Source organism: Patella vulgata, chromosome 3, assembly GCF_932274485.2.
Source record: "Patella vulgata chromosome 3, xgPatVulg1.2, whole genome shotgun sequence".
Lineage (NCBI taxonomy): Eukaryota > Metazoa > Mollusca > Gastropoda > Patellidae > Patella > Patella vulgata.
This window is the reverse complement of record NC_065881.2, coordinates 28,236,806-28,250,386: the sequence shown is the minus strand read 5'-3', so window position 1 is coordinate 28,250,386 and position 13,581 is coordinate 28,236,806. Positions and strand designations below refer to the sequence as shown.

General features: G+C 36.4%; 1 protein-coding gene across 3 annotated transcripts in view; it reads right to left on the bottom strand.

Annotated features, from left to right (window-relative positions):
- Positions 1-13,581, bottom strand: part of LOC126816902 (mitochondrial inner membrane protein OXA1L) — a 158,238-nt gene that overhangs the window by 49,795 nt on the left and 94,862 nt on the right. The window contains exon 8 of one of the 3 annotated variants that reach the window (XM_050543712.2): positions 10,245-10,332. The exons of the other annotated variants lie outside the window; for them this stretch is intronic. Within the exon in view, the coding sequence (XP_050399669.1) occupies positions 10,294-10,332 (39 nt within the window). The 3' untranslated portion in view covers positions 10,245-10,293. The remainder of the gene's footprint in view (positions 1-10,244; positions 10,333-13,581) is intronic. 3 annotated transcript variants of the gene reach the window in all.

The window sequence follows — 13,581 nt, the reverse complement described above, 5'->3', positions numbered from 1 at the left end:
ACGATATGCGCGAATATAGAAAGGAACCAAGATCTTTGGGTTATAAACTTACATTTCAAGTTTCAACAAAATCGGATAAAAATTGTGACCTCTATAGGGTCCACAACCTTTCGAATATCGAAAGGAACCGAAATCTTTGGGTTATAAACTTACATTTCAAGTTTCAACAAAATCGGATAAAAATTGTGATCTCTATAGGGTCCACAATCTAAAAACGTGATTTTTCGTACAATCAGGGGCCATAATCCATGAAGTTTCGATCCGATACATGCCAATATCGAAAGCAGCCGAGATCTTTTGGGGATAAACCTATATTTCAAGTTTCGTCAAAATCGGATAAGAATTGTGACCTGTAGAGAGTCCACAAACAATTGTGGACGGACGGACGGACATCCGGACGGACAGGGGCGATGGCATAATACGTCCACATGAAAATGTGGGCGTATAAAAATTGTGACCTCTATAGGGTCCACAACCTTGATATACCATATTTTTACGCTATTTGAGAACGAACGGCGGCCATTTTGTCTGTCAATTTTGGGCCGATTTTCACAAAATTCGAACTCAACCTTCCTTAGGGTGTAACAGTGATATAATAATACGTTTTTTTAAATCGGATAAAAATTATGACCTCTATAGGGTCCACAAGCTAAAAATGCGATTTTTCGTACAATCAGGGGCCATAATTCAGAAAGTTACGGTCTGATATGCGCAAATATCGAAAAGAACTAAGATCTTTGGGTTATAAACTTACATTTCGAGATTCAACAAAATCGGATAAAAATTGTGACCTCTATAGGGTCCGCAACCTTGATATACCATATTTTTACACTATTTGAGAACAAAGGGCGGCCATTTTGTCTGTCAGTTTTGGGCTGATTTTCACGAAATTCGAACTTAGCCGTCCTTAGAGTGTAACAGTGATATAATAATACGTTTTTTTAAATCAAATAAAAATTATGAACTCTATAGGGTCCACAAGCTAAAAACGCGATTTTTCGTACAATAAGGGGCCATAATTCAGGAAGTTACGGTCCGATATGCGCGAATATCGAAAGGAACCAAGATCTTTGGGTTATAAAATACATTTCAAGTTTCAACAAAATCGGATAAAAATTGTGATCTCTATAGGGTCCACAACCTTGATATACCATATTCTTACGCTATTTGAGAACGAACGGCGGCCATTTTGTCTGTCAATTTTGGGCCGATTATCACGAAATTCGAACTCAGTCGTCCTTAGGGTGTAACAGTGATATATTGATACAGGTTTTTAAATCGGATAAAAATTATGACTTCTATAGGGTCCACAAGCTAAAAACGTGATTTTTCGTACAATCAGGGGCCATAATTCAGGAAGTTATGGTCCGATATGCGCGAATATCGAAAGGAACCGAGATCTGTGGGTTATAAACTTACATTTGAAGTTTCAACAAAATCGGATAAAAATTGTGACCTCCATAGGGTCCACAAGCTAAAAACGTGATTTTTCGTACAGACATGGGCCATGATCCATGAAGTTTCGATCCGATACATGCCAATATCGAAAGCAGTCGAGATCTTTTGGAGATAAACCTATATTTCAAGTTTCGCCAAAATCGGATAAGAATTGTGACCTCTAGAGTGTCCACAAACAAATTGTGGAAGGACGGACGGACAGGGGCGACGGCATAATACGTCCACATGAAAATGTGGGCGTATAAAAAGAAACTACTTTTTTAATAAAAAGAAACTACTTTTTTAATAAAAAGAAACTACTTTTATTTAGTTTATATTTCAACATGACTACCATTAATGTTTTTCACGGGTGACTGGCTGTCAAAAGATAATGTATCACTACTCCGTAATGTAATCAGGTTCCGTAAAATAAAATCTATACCAAATAATTATATTTAATTATTTTTGCTTGTAAGAAAAGGTTGGGTGATAAATAAAATCTCCTACTTGTCTTTTTTGATATCTAAAAAAAATCAACACTCATCGATAAAGTAATCAACAAAGCTTCGCTTTATTTTTATACTTTATCAATTTGCGCTGATATTTTTTCATATCAAAAGAGACTCGTAGGAGATTCTCTTTTAAAGTCAATGGAAAACTGTTCTGGGGCATGCATGTGTACCTGAAGTACTCACAGAATCATAACAAATATGGCAGAAACTAGTAACGATTCATTCCACAAGAGTAAACAAGAAGACTCGGTCATCAACATCTCAAGCTCTTTGGTATTTTTTTTTAAGGTACATGGATTGACACTCTGTGTGTTATTGGTAATCAACAACAAAATATCAGTTACAAATTAGTATCAGGCATGCCAATTATGCTATCTGATAATAGTGGACATAATTTGATTTCAATTACAAATTATCATCACCACCATCAAAGTATCAAATGAATGAAAGCACAGTAAGTGGGACAACAAGTGGGCACATTTTGAAAAAGATGGTCGGAGAATAGGGGATATCAATGGGGCTCATCCTCTTACTGTCGCAGTGCTTCACATTGAATTTTAACATTTGTGAACGCGATAAAGTCTAACAATTTATTTCAAATTTGACATGAAGCATTGCAGTCATGAGAATACAAACCTGATCGATTATCAGGAGTTACCCACTCTCTGCCAAAAATACTCTTAATGCGATAAAGACTACAGTGTGTAGCATCAGGGTCATTAGAAGACGAACTGTGGGGGGGGGGAGGGGCTAACAATAATTTGGCCGCAAGTACTCTTTTCTCCAGGTTATTGCACGCACGTAACTATTCAGTAAAAAACAAGCGGCTTGATTTTAACATGGAAGTGAGTAGAAGTGAAACTTCTAGAATGTAGAATTTCAGAAGAAGAAAACCCTGCTATGCTCTATACTGATCTCTGAGTTAAGAGACTACTGTTGTGAGGGTCGCGATTAGATAACTGAACAACAGATCTTTATTTCAAGTCCATCTCAAGTCTGTTGTATCTATAACAAATTAGGTAATTAGAAAAAACGACGTGATAGTTTTATTTATACTCTTTCCTCGTGTCCCTTATCCATCAAATAATTCACTGCTATCAGTTATGACCACTTAAAACAAGCGGTTGCCAAGCAAGATATGCCCACATTTTGCAAGGATGGGGAAGAGGTAAAATCAATAGGGCTTATCCTCTCATTCAAGATCTTTTGATCCTTAACATATTTAAGTTTTAACAGAATTGGACAACAAGGTGATTAAGATACAAATTGTCCATAAGCTAAAGACGTGATAATTTGTACAATCAGGGGGGCATAATCCAGAAAGTTACCATCCAATACGTGCCAATATCGAAAGGAACCCAGATCTTTAGATTGTAAATATATATTTTTAGTTTCATCAAAATTGGATAAAAAATAATACCTGGGTATTATGGTCAGATTCAAATATTAAAGCCACCGGCAGATTTCGTCAAGGTCACGACATGTAATCAGGGCTAGGGCACGTGATTGCTGCCGAGGGTTAGGGTAAGGGCTAGATCTTGGGTTAGAATAGCCGTTAACCCTGTTTACATTTCATGACCTTGGTGAAATCTGTAGGTGGCCTTGATATTTAGATCTAACCTGGGTATTACATATGTTTAGGGGGCCGACCATTTTGTCGGCCAGCTTGGTCCGATTTTCAAGAAATGTGAACTCAACCGTAACAATGGTATAGCGGTGATATATTCGAACGCCTTTTAAATCGGATAAAAAATGGAACCTGCACAAGCTAAAAATGCGATTTTTAGTACAACCAGGGGCTATAATCCAGGAAGTTGCAATCTGATATGCGCGAATATGGAAAGATGAAAATTGTGACCTCTTAGAGTGTCCGTAAGCTAAAAATGTGATTTTTCGTACAATCAGGTCATAATCCATGAAGTTATGGTCCGATTTATGCCAATATCAAAAGTAACAAAACCGAGATGTTTGCGAGATAGACCTATATTTCAAGTTTAGTCAATATCGGATAAAAATTGTGACCTGATATAGTTGAACGGTTTTTACAGGGTCCACGAACTAAAATGTGATTGTTCGTAGAAACACGTGCCATAATCTAGGAAGTGACGGTCCTATGACTTCACCGAGACGCTGGTAGACAAACAAAAGAGCGCTAAATATAGATATAACGACATCCGTGACATTTTCGCTTGAATGAAGTTAACAGGTCCGATGGATTGACAACAAATTGTGATATTACCATAATGCCTTCCTTTTGTGTAGTTGTTAATTGTTCAAACAGACACGGCAGGGACCAGAAATCGTTTTATCGGCTACCGAAAGTAATTGAACATCACGGTGACATAACCAAGCCTTGAAATAACTGCTAAGGTTCAGCCTGACATCATGTCAGGCTGAACTGATTTTCGGCCGGACATTTCAGATTTTCAGCCTGACAAATACTTTATAAAGTATATTAAACCAAAAAACTGTTGAAATTTACTATGTTTATATATATTATTATACATACATTTATTAATAAAATAAATTGATGACTCACATACAACCTGGAGTTTTAAGTTTTTATATGTATATGGAATACAACTTTATAGTTCATATAATAATGTCATTAATCTCTTTGGTGGGGCTGGGGACTAAATCCTAAAAACTCTGATTAAGATTCAAATTTAACTAAAGAATAGACATCTTGAGTTGTCGTAAATGGTTCAGAATCTGCCAAGTCATTTTTGATCCACTTTTCTAGTTCTACGGCTCGTTTTTGTATTTGTCCAACTGGTGACGGCGACTCCCCCCGTTTAGAAGTGTCTTTATGAGAGACATAAGATTAAGACACAGTACCAGTCTTTGAATTTTCTGGAACGGTCCCACTAGCCGGGATATCCGTGTCCGAGGGTTGGGAAAAGTAAGAAGTTATTTTATTCGACATGTTTTCACGGCTCTTCTATTTACATTCACATTGGAAGTGTCCAACAAAGTGAGATATTTTCGTATAAAAAATCTGTCCCTAATTACATCCATAGTCAACTTGGACATTTTCTTGTAAACTAATTTTAAAATATTATTACTTTTATTACTAATAATTTATATAATTACATGTCATGTTAGGTGTGATTTAGAGCTAATCATATACTAAAGTAACGCAAAGCTAGCTACGAGACTCGAATAACCAGTGTAAAAGAGCCGATTCTCAATATTATTCATTATTTTTTCTTCACGTGGCCGAGAGAGATACATGTATAAATAGTAATATTTTTACTATGACTCGGGTCGTTGATATAACCAGCGTAAAAGAGTCGATTCTAAAAATTATTGAAGATTTTATCTGAACGCGGCCGAGATATAAATAGTAACATTTTCACTATGACTCGGGTCATTGATATTTTTGGTTCTGGACTTTCGAGTCTAATAATAAATAGCGATCGACTCAAATATTTTTGACATAATGTTTTACAAAAACACGGTTCGGACAATTATGTCCGGACGAAAGGCAATTTGGCCTGTCAAAAGGGGTCAATTCGCCCGGACATTGTCCGTGTCCGGACGCTTATTTCAGCGCTTGGACATAACTAAGGAACTGTCAAAACAACGGCGAGATAAATGGCTGTCAAACATCTCCAGAGCTGACATAAAACAGGACAGCCTGGTCAATATACAAGTGTCCTCAGATCATTATATTACTGGTAATTATAAATATTTGCATTGATTAAAATTTTCGGGTTCATTTTCCAAATAAAAAGAGGCGCGGGGGGGGGGGGGGGGGGGGGGGGGGGGTAATTAAGGTAGGCCTACTTAAAGGGATCAACTGTGGAAGTTCTGTTAATATATTGAAATGCTTAGGAATTTAACTACAGTATATATCTATTTAAAAACGAACAAAAATACATTTGTAGGTCACAGTGGACGCATGTATATGGTCCAGACATGTAGGCCTACATTAACAGGCACGAATAGGCCTAGTTTGTTGCAGGTTTTTAAAAATAGGAACCCCAAGCTCACCTTTTGAAACATCACAGTAGGTATGAAAAAAATGGTGTATTTTATTATCATGTACATTGTATCAATATTTGCACTGAATAACTTTTTTTTTTAAGGTAAACCTTCTGCATTGTATGACAGTTTAAATCCAGACTGGATACCATCTGTTAAATTAGGTCATGGCAAACGTCTCATGTCCCCACTACCAACTGATGCAGCTTCTAGGTATTCCCGTAATTTGGAAAGATCAACCAAGAAAAAACGTAGTGAGGCAGCATTGACACTGCAACAACTTCAAAAACATGACCCTGTTCTTGAAAAGATGGAAGGTGAGACTGGTGTTGCCACTCACACTTCTTTAAACATGGACCTTATAACAGCTATGGAGTCAGAGGTCCAACGTCTTCGAGTAGAAAATAAGGAATTAAAAAAAAAAATTTGAAGAATTGTTTTTTACCAGAGTCCTTTAATGGTTCAGATGAGAAGGTAAAATATTACACAGGTTTACCAAATTACATTGTACTGATGACCCTGTTCAAGTTTCTGGAGCCATGTATTGTATACACTGGTAGAAGTTTGCTTTCTAAGTTTCAACAAATGTTGCTTATTTTGATTAAACTTTGAACATTGATTATCAATGCAAGACTTGTCCCACCATTTTAAAATATCTGTGGCAACTACATCCAGAATATTTTTAAGTATGGTTGAACTAATGTATGTGCGGATGAAACCTCTTGTACACTGACCAGATAGGGAAGAACTTAGAAAAACGATGCCAATGAGTTTTCGAACTAACTTTGGAACCAGAGTGGCAGTAATAGTAGACTGTTTTGAAATCTTTATAGATCGTCCTTCTAACTTAATGGCACGCGCACAAACCTGGTCATCTTACAAACACCACAATACAGCAAAATATCTTATTGGGATTACTCCACAGGGTGTAATATCATTTATATCAAGTGGATATGGTGGATGTGTCAGTGACAAGCTAATTACGGAAGACTCAGGATTCCTTAACAAACTGTTACCAGGTGATCTTGTTCTTGCGGATAGAGGTTTTGATATCAGCGAGAGTGTTGGTGTAAGGTGTGCCGAAGTATACATTCCAGCATTTACTAAAGGAAAAAAAACAGTTGTCAGCTAAAGATATTGAAACAACTCGGAAAATTGCCAATGTTCGTATTCATGTAGAACGTGTTATAGGATCTGTCAGACAGAAATATACTGTTTTACAGGGAACTTTACCAATTGATTATTTAAATGTTAAAGATGGAGAAATTGAAGAGTGTACACTAAACAAAATCGTCAGTATTTGTTGCAGTCTTGTGTGACTCTGTTGTAAATTTTAATTAGACATCACCCTTTCTGTATAATTTATCAACCAATGGCAGTTATAAAATTTACTGAACTAAAGTAAAATGGCAAAGATCTTTGATTATGTATTTACTCTTTCTAAATATTTCCTCAAGCACTCAATGTTTATTAAATGGAATAAAACAAATCAGTTCTTAACTTTTGAGAATGAACGGCAGACATTTTGTCTGTCAATTTTGGGCAGATTTTCACAAAATTCGAACTCAGCCGTCCTTAGGGTGTAACGGTGATATAATAACACGTTTTTTAAAATCGGATAAAAATTATGACCTCTATAGGGTGCACAAGCTACAATCAGGGGCCATAATTCAGGAAGTTACCATCCAATATGCGCGAAATTTGAACTCAGCTGTCCTTAGGGTGTAACGGTGATATAATAATACGTTTTTTTAAATCGGATAAAAATTATGACCTCTATAGAGTTCACAAGCTAAAAACGTGATTTTTCGTACAATCAGGGGCCATAATTCAGGAAGTTATGGTCCGATGTGCGCGAATATCGAAACAAACCGAGATCTTTGGGTTATAAACCTACCTTTTTAAGTTTCAACAAAATCGGATTAAAATTGTGACCTCCATGGGGTCCACAACCTTGATATACCATATTTTTACGCTATTTGAGAACGAAGGGCAGCCATTTTGTCTGCTAGTTTTGGGCCGATTTTCACGAAATTCGAACTCAGCCGTCCTTAGGGTGTAACGGTGATACAACGATACGTTTTTTTAAATCGGATAAAAATTATGACCTCTATAGGTTCCACAAGCTAAAAATGTGATTTTTCGTACAATCAGGGGCCATAATTCAGGAAATTACAATTCGATATGCGCAAATATCGAAAGGAACCGAGATCTTTGTGTTATAAACTTACATTTCAAGTTTCAACAAAATCGGATTAAAATTGTGACCTATATAGGGTCCACAGCCTTGATATACCATAATTTTACGCTATTTGAGAATGAAGGGCGGCCATTTAGTCTGTCAGTTTTGGGCCAATTTTCACGAAATTCGAACTCAGCCACCTTAGCGTGTAACGGTTATATAATAATACGTTTTTTTAAATCGGATAAAAATTATGACCTCTATAGGGTCCACAAGCTAAAAACGTGATTTATCGTACAATCAGGGGCCATAATTCAGGAAGTTAAGGTCCGATATGCACAAATATCGAAAGAAACCGAGATCTTTGGGTTATAAACTTACATTTCAAGTTTCAACAAAATTAGATAAAAATTGTGACCTCCATAGGATCAACAACCTTGATATACCATATTTTTACGCTATTTGAGAACGAAGGGCGTTTCGATATTCGCGCACATCGGACCATAACTTCCTGAATTATGGCCCCTGATTGTACGAAAAATCACGTTTTTAGCTTGTGAACTCTATAGAGGTCATAATTTTTATCCGATTTAAAAAAACGTATTATTATATCACCGTTACACCCTAAGGACAGCTGAGTTCAAATTTCGCGCATATTGGATGGTAACTTCCTGAATTATGGCCCCTGATTGTAGCTTGTGCACCCTATAGAGGTCATAATTTTTATCCGATTTTAAAAAACGTGTTATTATATCACCGTTACACCCTAAGGACGGCTGAGTTCGAATTTTGTGAAAATCTGCCCAAAATTGACAGACAAAATGTCTGCCGTTCATTCTCAAAAGTTAAGAACTGATTTGTTTTATTCCATTTAATAAACATTGAGTGCTTGAGGAAATATAAACTTACATTTCAAGTTTCAACAAAATTAGATAAAAATTGTGACCTCCATAGGATCAACAACCTTGATATACCATATTTTTACGCTATTTGAGAACGAAGGGCGTCCATTTTGTATGTCAGTTTTGGGACGATTTTCACGAAATTCGAGCTCAGCCATCCTTAGAGTGTAACGGTGATATATTAATACGGTTTTTTAAATCGGATAAAAATTATGACCTCTATAGGGTCCACAAGCTAAAAACGCGATTTTTCGTACAATCAGGGGCCATAATTCAGGAAGTTACGGTCCGATATGCGCGAATATCGAAAGGAACCGAGATCTTTGGGCTATAAACTTACATTTCAAGTTTCAACAAAAGCGGATAAAAATTGTGACCTCTATAGGGTCCACAACCTTGATATACCATATTTTTACGCTATTTGAGAATGAACGGCGGCCATTTTGTCTGTCAATTTAGGGCCGATTTTCATGAAATTCGAACTTAGCCGTCCTTAGGGTGTAACGGTGATATAATAATACGGTTTTTTAAATCGGATAAAAATTATGACCTCTATAGGGTCCACAAGCTAAAAACGCGATTTTTCGTACAATCAGGGGCCATAATTCAGGAAGTTACGGTCCGATATGCGCGAATATCGAAAGGAACTGAGAACTTTGGGTTATAAACTTACATTTCAAGTCTCAACAAAATCGGATAAAAATTGTGACCTCCATAGGGTCCACAAGCTAAAAACGCGATTTTTCGTACAATCAGGGGCCATAATTCAGGAAGTTATGGTCCGATATGCGGGAATATCGAAAGGAACTAAGAACTTTGGGTTCTAAACTTATATTTCAAGTTTCAACAAAATCGGATAAAAATTGTGACCTCTATAGGGTCCACAAGCTAAAAACGTGATTTTTCGTACAATCAGGGGCCATAATCCATGAAGTTTCGATCCGATACATGCCAATATCGAAAGCAGCCGAGATCTTTCGGGGATAAACCTATATTTCAAGTTTCGTCAAATCGGATAAGAATTGTGACCTGTAGAGAGTCCACAAACAATTGTGGACGGACGGACGGACGGGGGCGACGGCATAATACGTCCACATGAAAATGTGGGCGTATAAAAACTATTTAAAACACAGTGATTTAAACAGGCTTTTAACCGACAATGTATATATATGTTTAATATATGTATAACAGTACCAAAATTATGATTGATAGTATTAATATTACTTTGTCCCCTTTATTTGCAAAACATCTCTGCGATGATAATAAATTTGAATTACATCTCCATACCAGTTCGAAAGGAAATTGTCTCAGTCTGAAAAGGTAATGAAATATATTGTATTGGGGAACAGGGAAATGTATTTCTGCATAAAATTACAATGCTGTTTGTTTCAAATATGCTTTGGGTTATTAATCTATTTAATGTGATTTATATTTGATCTAATAACGAGCTATATGTTCTTTCAGAAAATTTTCAGATATCCTAAATTATCTGCTGGCTATTATGAAAACATACAATACACAAACAGGGTAAGGCCATGTTAAATTAATTCTGTGTTTCGGGTTTTACGGTCTACATAATAAAATGAGGGAGGGAGGTCAACACAACACACATCCAAATTTTTAACACAACACACATTTTTTCAACACAACACAAAGCCTCTTTAAGATCACTAAAAGTGTACTCATATGGAGTTTCCACAACGGTCCACTGCAGTGCCTTTATTTTCCCTGGCAGCACCGATATTTGTAGATTTAGGAGGGTGTTTTCACCAGTGTCTACCGCAGTGATGGGATTTTGCCCGTATATTCCGGACTTGTCCGAATCTTTTTTCCAAACGCCCAAAATTGTCCGACCGGGAATATGCCCAATCGGACATCAAGACACGGTGAATAATATTCAAAATTCCGAAATTAATATAGTTTACTGAGTGTATAACTACCACTCAACCAGATTATCGTCGATAATACGCTGGATTGATTAGGTAATTAATTGATCAACGTATTTATCGTGTTATACGGTCTATAAACCTACCTTGATTAACTACTTAATCTGCCTTGATTGATTGACTTAATCCTTTGTCGGACAATTCATCAATCTAATCTTAAACGGAAGCCATTGTTTCCCCTTTGTCGGACTATTCATCAATCCATTATAATTTTAATCTTCGTTTGTTAACCTCGTGGTTTCTGCATTGACGGACATTTTAATCGCATTGATGTGAGCCGACAATATGTATAAACTAGTCATAGAAGTCACATATTGTAAGAGTATATAACGCCCAGATCAATAGACAGTCATTATAATTTGTCTGCTATATCACTTCGGTGGAAGCGAGCGTTAAATAAAGCTATTTCACACACACATATATCCGAAAAATATTAGACATTTCTAGCACACTTTTACAGCACTCGGGAAACCTTGGCAGATTCCGTTACTCTACATCTAGCTTCGGCTGCATGACGGTAAGTGATATGTACCTACGAACTTGCCGGTTTTAGAAAGAAGTTATCAAAATTGCGTCGTTCGAAGCGTGTTTAGAATTTTCAGAGCAAAGTTGTCCTTGTTTGAAGAAAATCTGATTAGGTACATATCACTTACCGTCATACAGCGGGGCTGTTTGTAGAGTAACGGAATCTGCCGAGGTTTGCCGAGTGCTATACCGGTATTAGAAATATCGCGAGACGCGTGAAATTATGAAATGAATACGTGACTAAATTCACGCTTCTAATGTCGAAGAAAAGATTCTATTTTGATGGCATATTCTCGGATTTACGATCATATTTTGAATGGGGTTTATGTTTTTAAATAAAGAAATAAGTAACCTAGGCAATGTTGATGAATATGTCGATTGAAATAGTGTAAGTACTTAATTGTTTTAGACGATAGCGCGTGATAGCGATTATTTAGCGGATGGTGTCATTTCTTGGGATATCATATTCTTACCCTCTTTACATAAGTCGTAACGGAGTTTAAGACGAATGCCGGACTTCTGCTGAAAAATGTAGCGACTTATGACCCGAAAATACGGTAATTTTGGAGGAATTTGAAACAGTACAGATCGGCAGCAGTCGGCACTCTTTCATTCTATTGTATTATGAATTTTGTAGGAATATGAGTCTCGATTTTGACAATTGTCATAAACTGAGTGTTAAATTGTACGATAAACGTGATGACTTTGACTTTCCGATTGTTAACTTTCCATTTATTAGTAACATTCCAATATCACCAGCTTATGGAGTGTTTGTGTCTCAGCTAATTCGTTACGCGAGAGCTTGTTCCTTTTATTCTGATTTTTTAAGTAGATCGAGGCATTTGTCATCTAAGCTTCAACTACAAGGATACTTGCGCACTAAACTTATTAAAACCTTTAAAAAGTTTTATGGCCGTCATATTGATTTTGTTTCTCGTGTATTTTGTACACAATGAGCAGTCCATTTGCTGATTACACTATTTTGCTTGAATACACTATTTTGCCTAAAAAGTTTTTTAGGACTTCGAATTCTGTCTTATGGTTTGGATTGTTCGTACTTGGTTTTATTTTATTTACTGACATAAATTTGAATACCGTACGGGAATTAAATATGAAAAATAACGAGGTGCACCTATTTTTATATTATGGACGAATTTGAATATTTTGTTTACACGTGATTTTTGTGTGTGGTCTAAATAACGATAAGAGTTATGTCCCTTTATTTTTGGTAAAAATGTCAGACAAAAAAATTTTTGAAATCCCATCACTGGTCTACCGCCACCGAATCCGCCATGATGGAAGTTGTAGGTAAGTTGAAATAAGTCGCGCTGTACCGGAAATAATAGTAAATAAAAGAACCAGCGGCTGCCAGGCAGGATACGCCCATATTTTCGAGAGATGGATAGAGAAAAAGCTAACAAGAAAGTGATTTTTCCTACAATCAAGGGCCATAATTCAGGAAATTACAATTCGATATGCGCAAATATCGAAAGGAACCGAGATCTTTGTGTTATAAACTTACATTTCAAGTTTCAACAAAATCAGATTAAAATTGTGACCTCTATACGGTCCACAGCCTTGATATTCCATATTTTTACGCGAACTGAGATCTTTGTGTTATAAACTTACATTTCAAGTTTCACCAAAATCGGATAAAAATTGTGACCTCTATAGGGTCCACAACCTTGATATACCATATTTTAACGCTATTTGAGATAAAAATTATGACCCCTATAGGGTCCACAAGCTAAAAACGTGATTTTTCATACAATCAGGGGCCATAATTCAGGAAGTTACGGTCCGATATGCGTGAATATCGAAAGGATCCGAGATCTTTGTGTTATAAACTTACATTTCAAGTTTCACCAAAATCGGATAAAAATTGTGACCTCCATAGGGTCCACAAGCTAAAAACGTGATTTTTCGTACAAACAGGGGCCATAATCCATGAAGTTTCGATCCGATACATATGCCAATATCGAAAGCAGCCGAGATCTTTTGGAGATAAACCTATATTTCAAGTTTCGTCAAAATCGGATAAGAATTGTGACCTGTAGAGTGTCCACAAACAAATTGTGGACAGACGGACA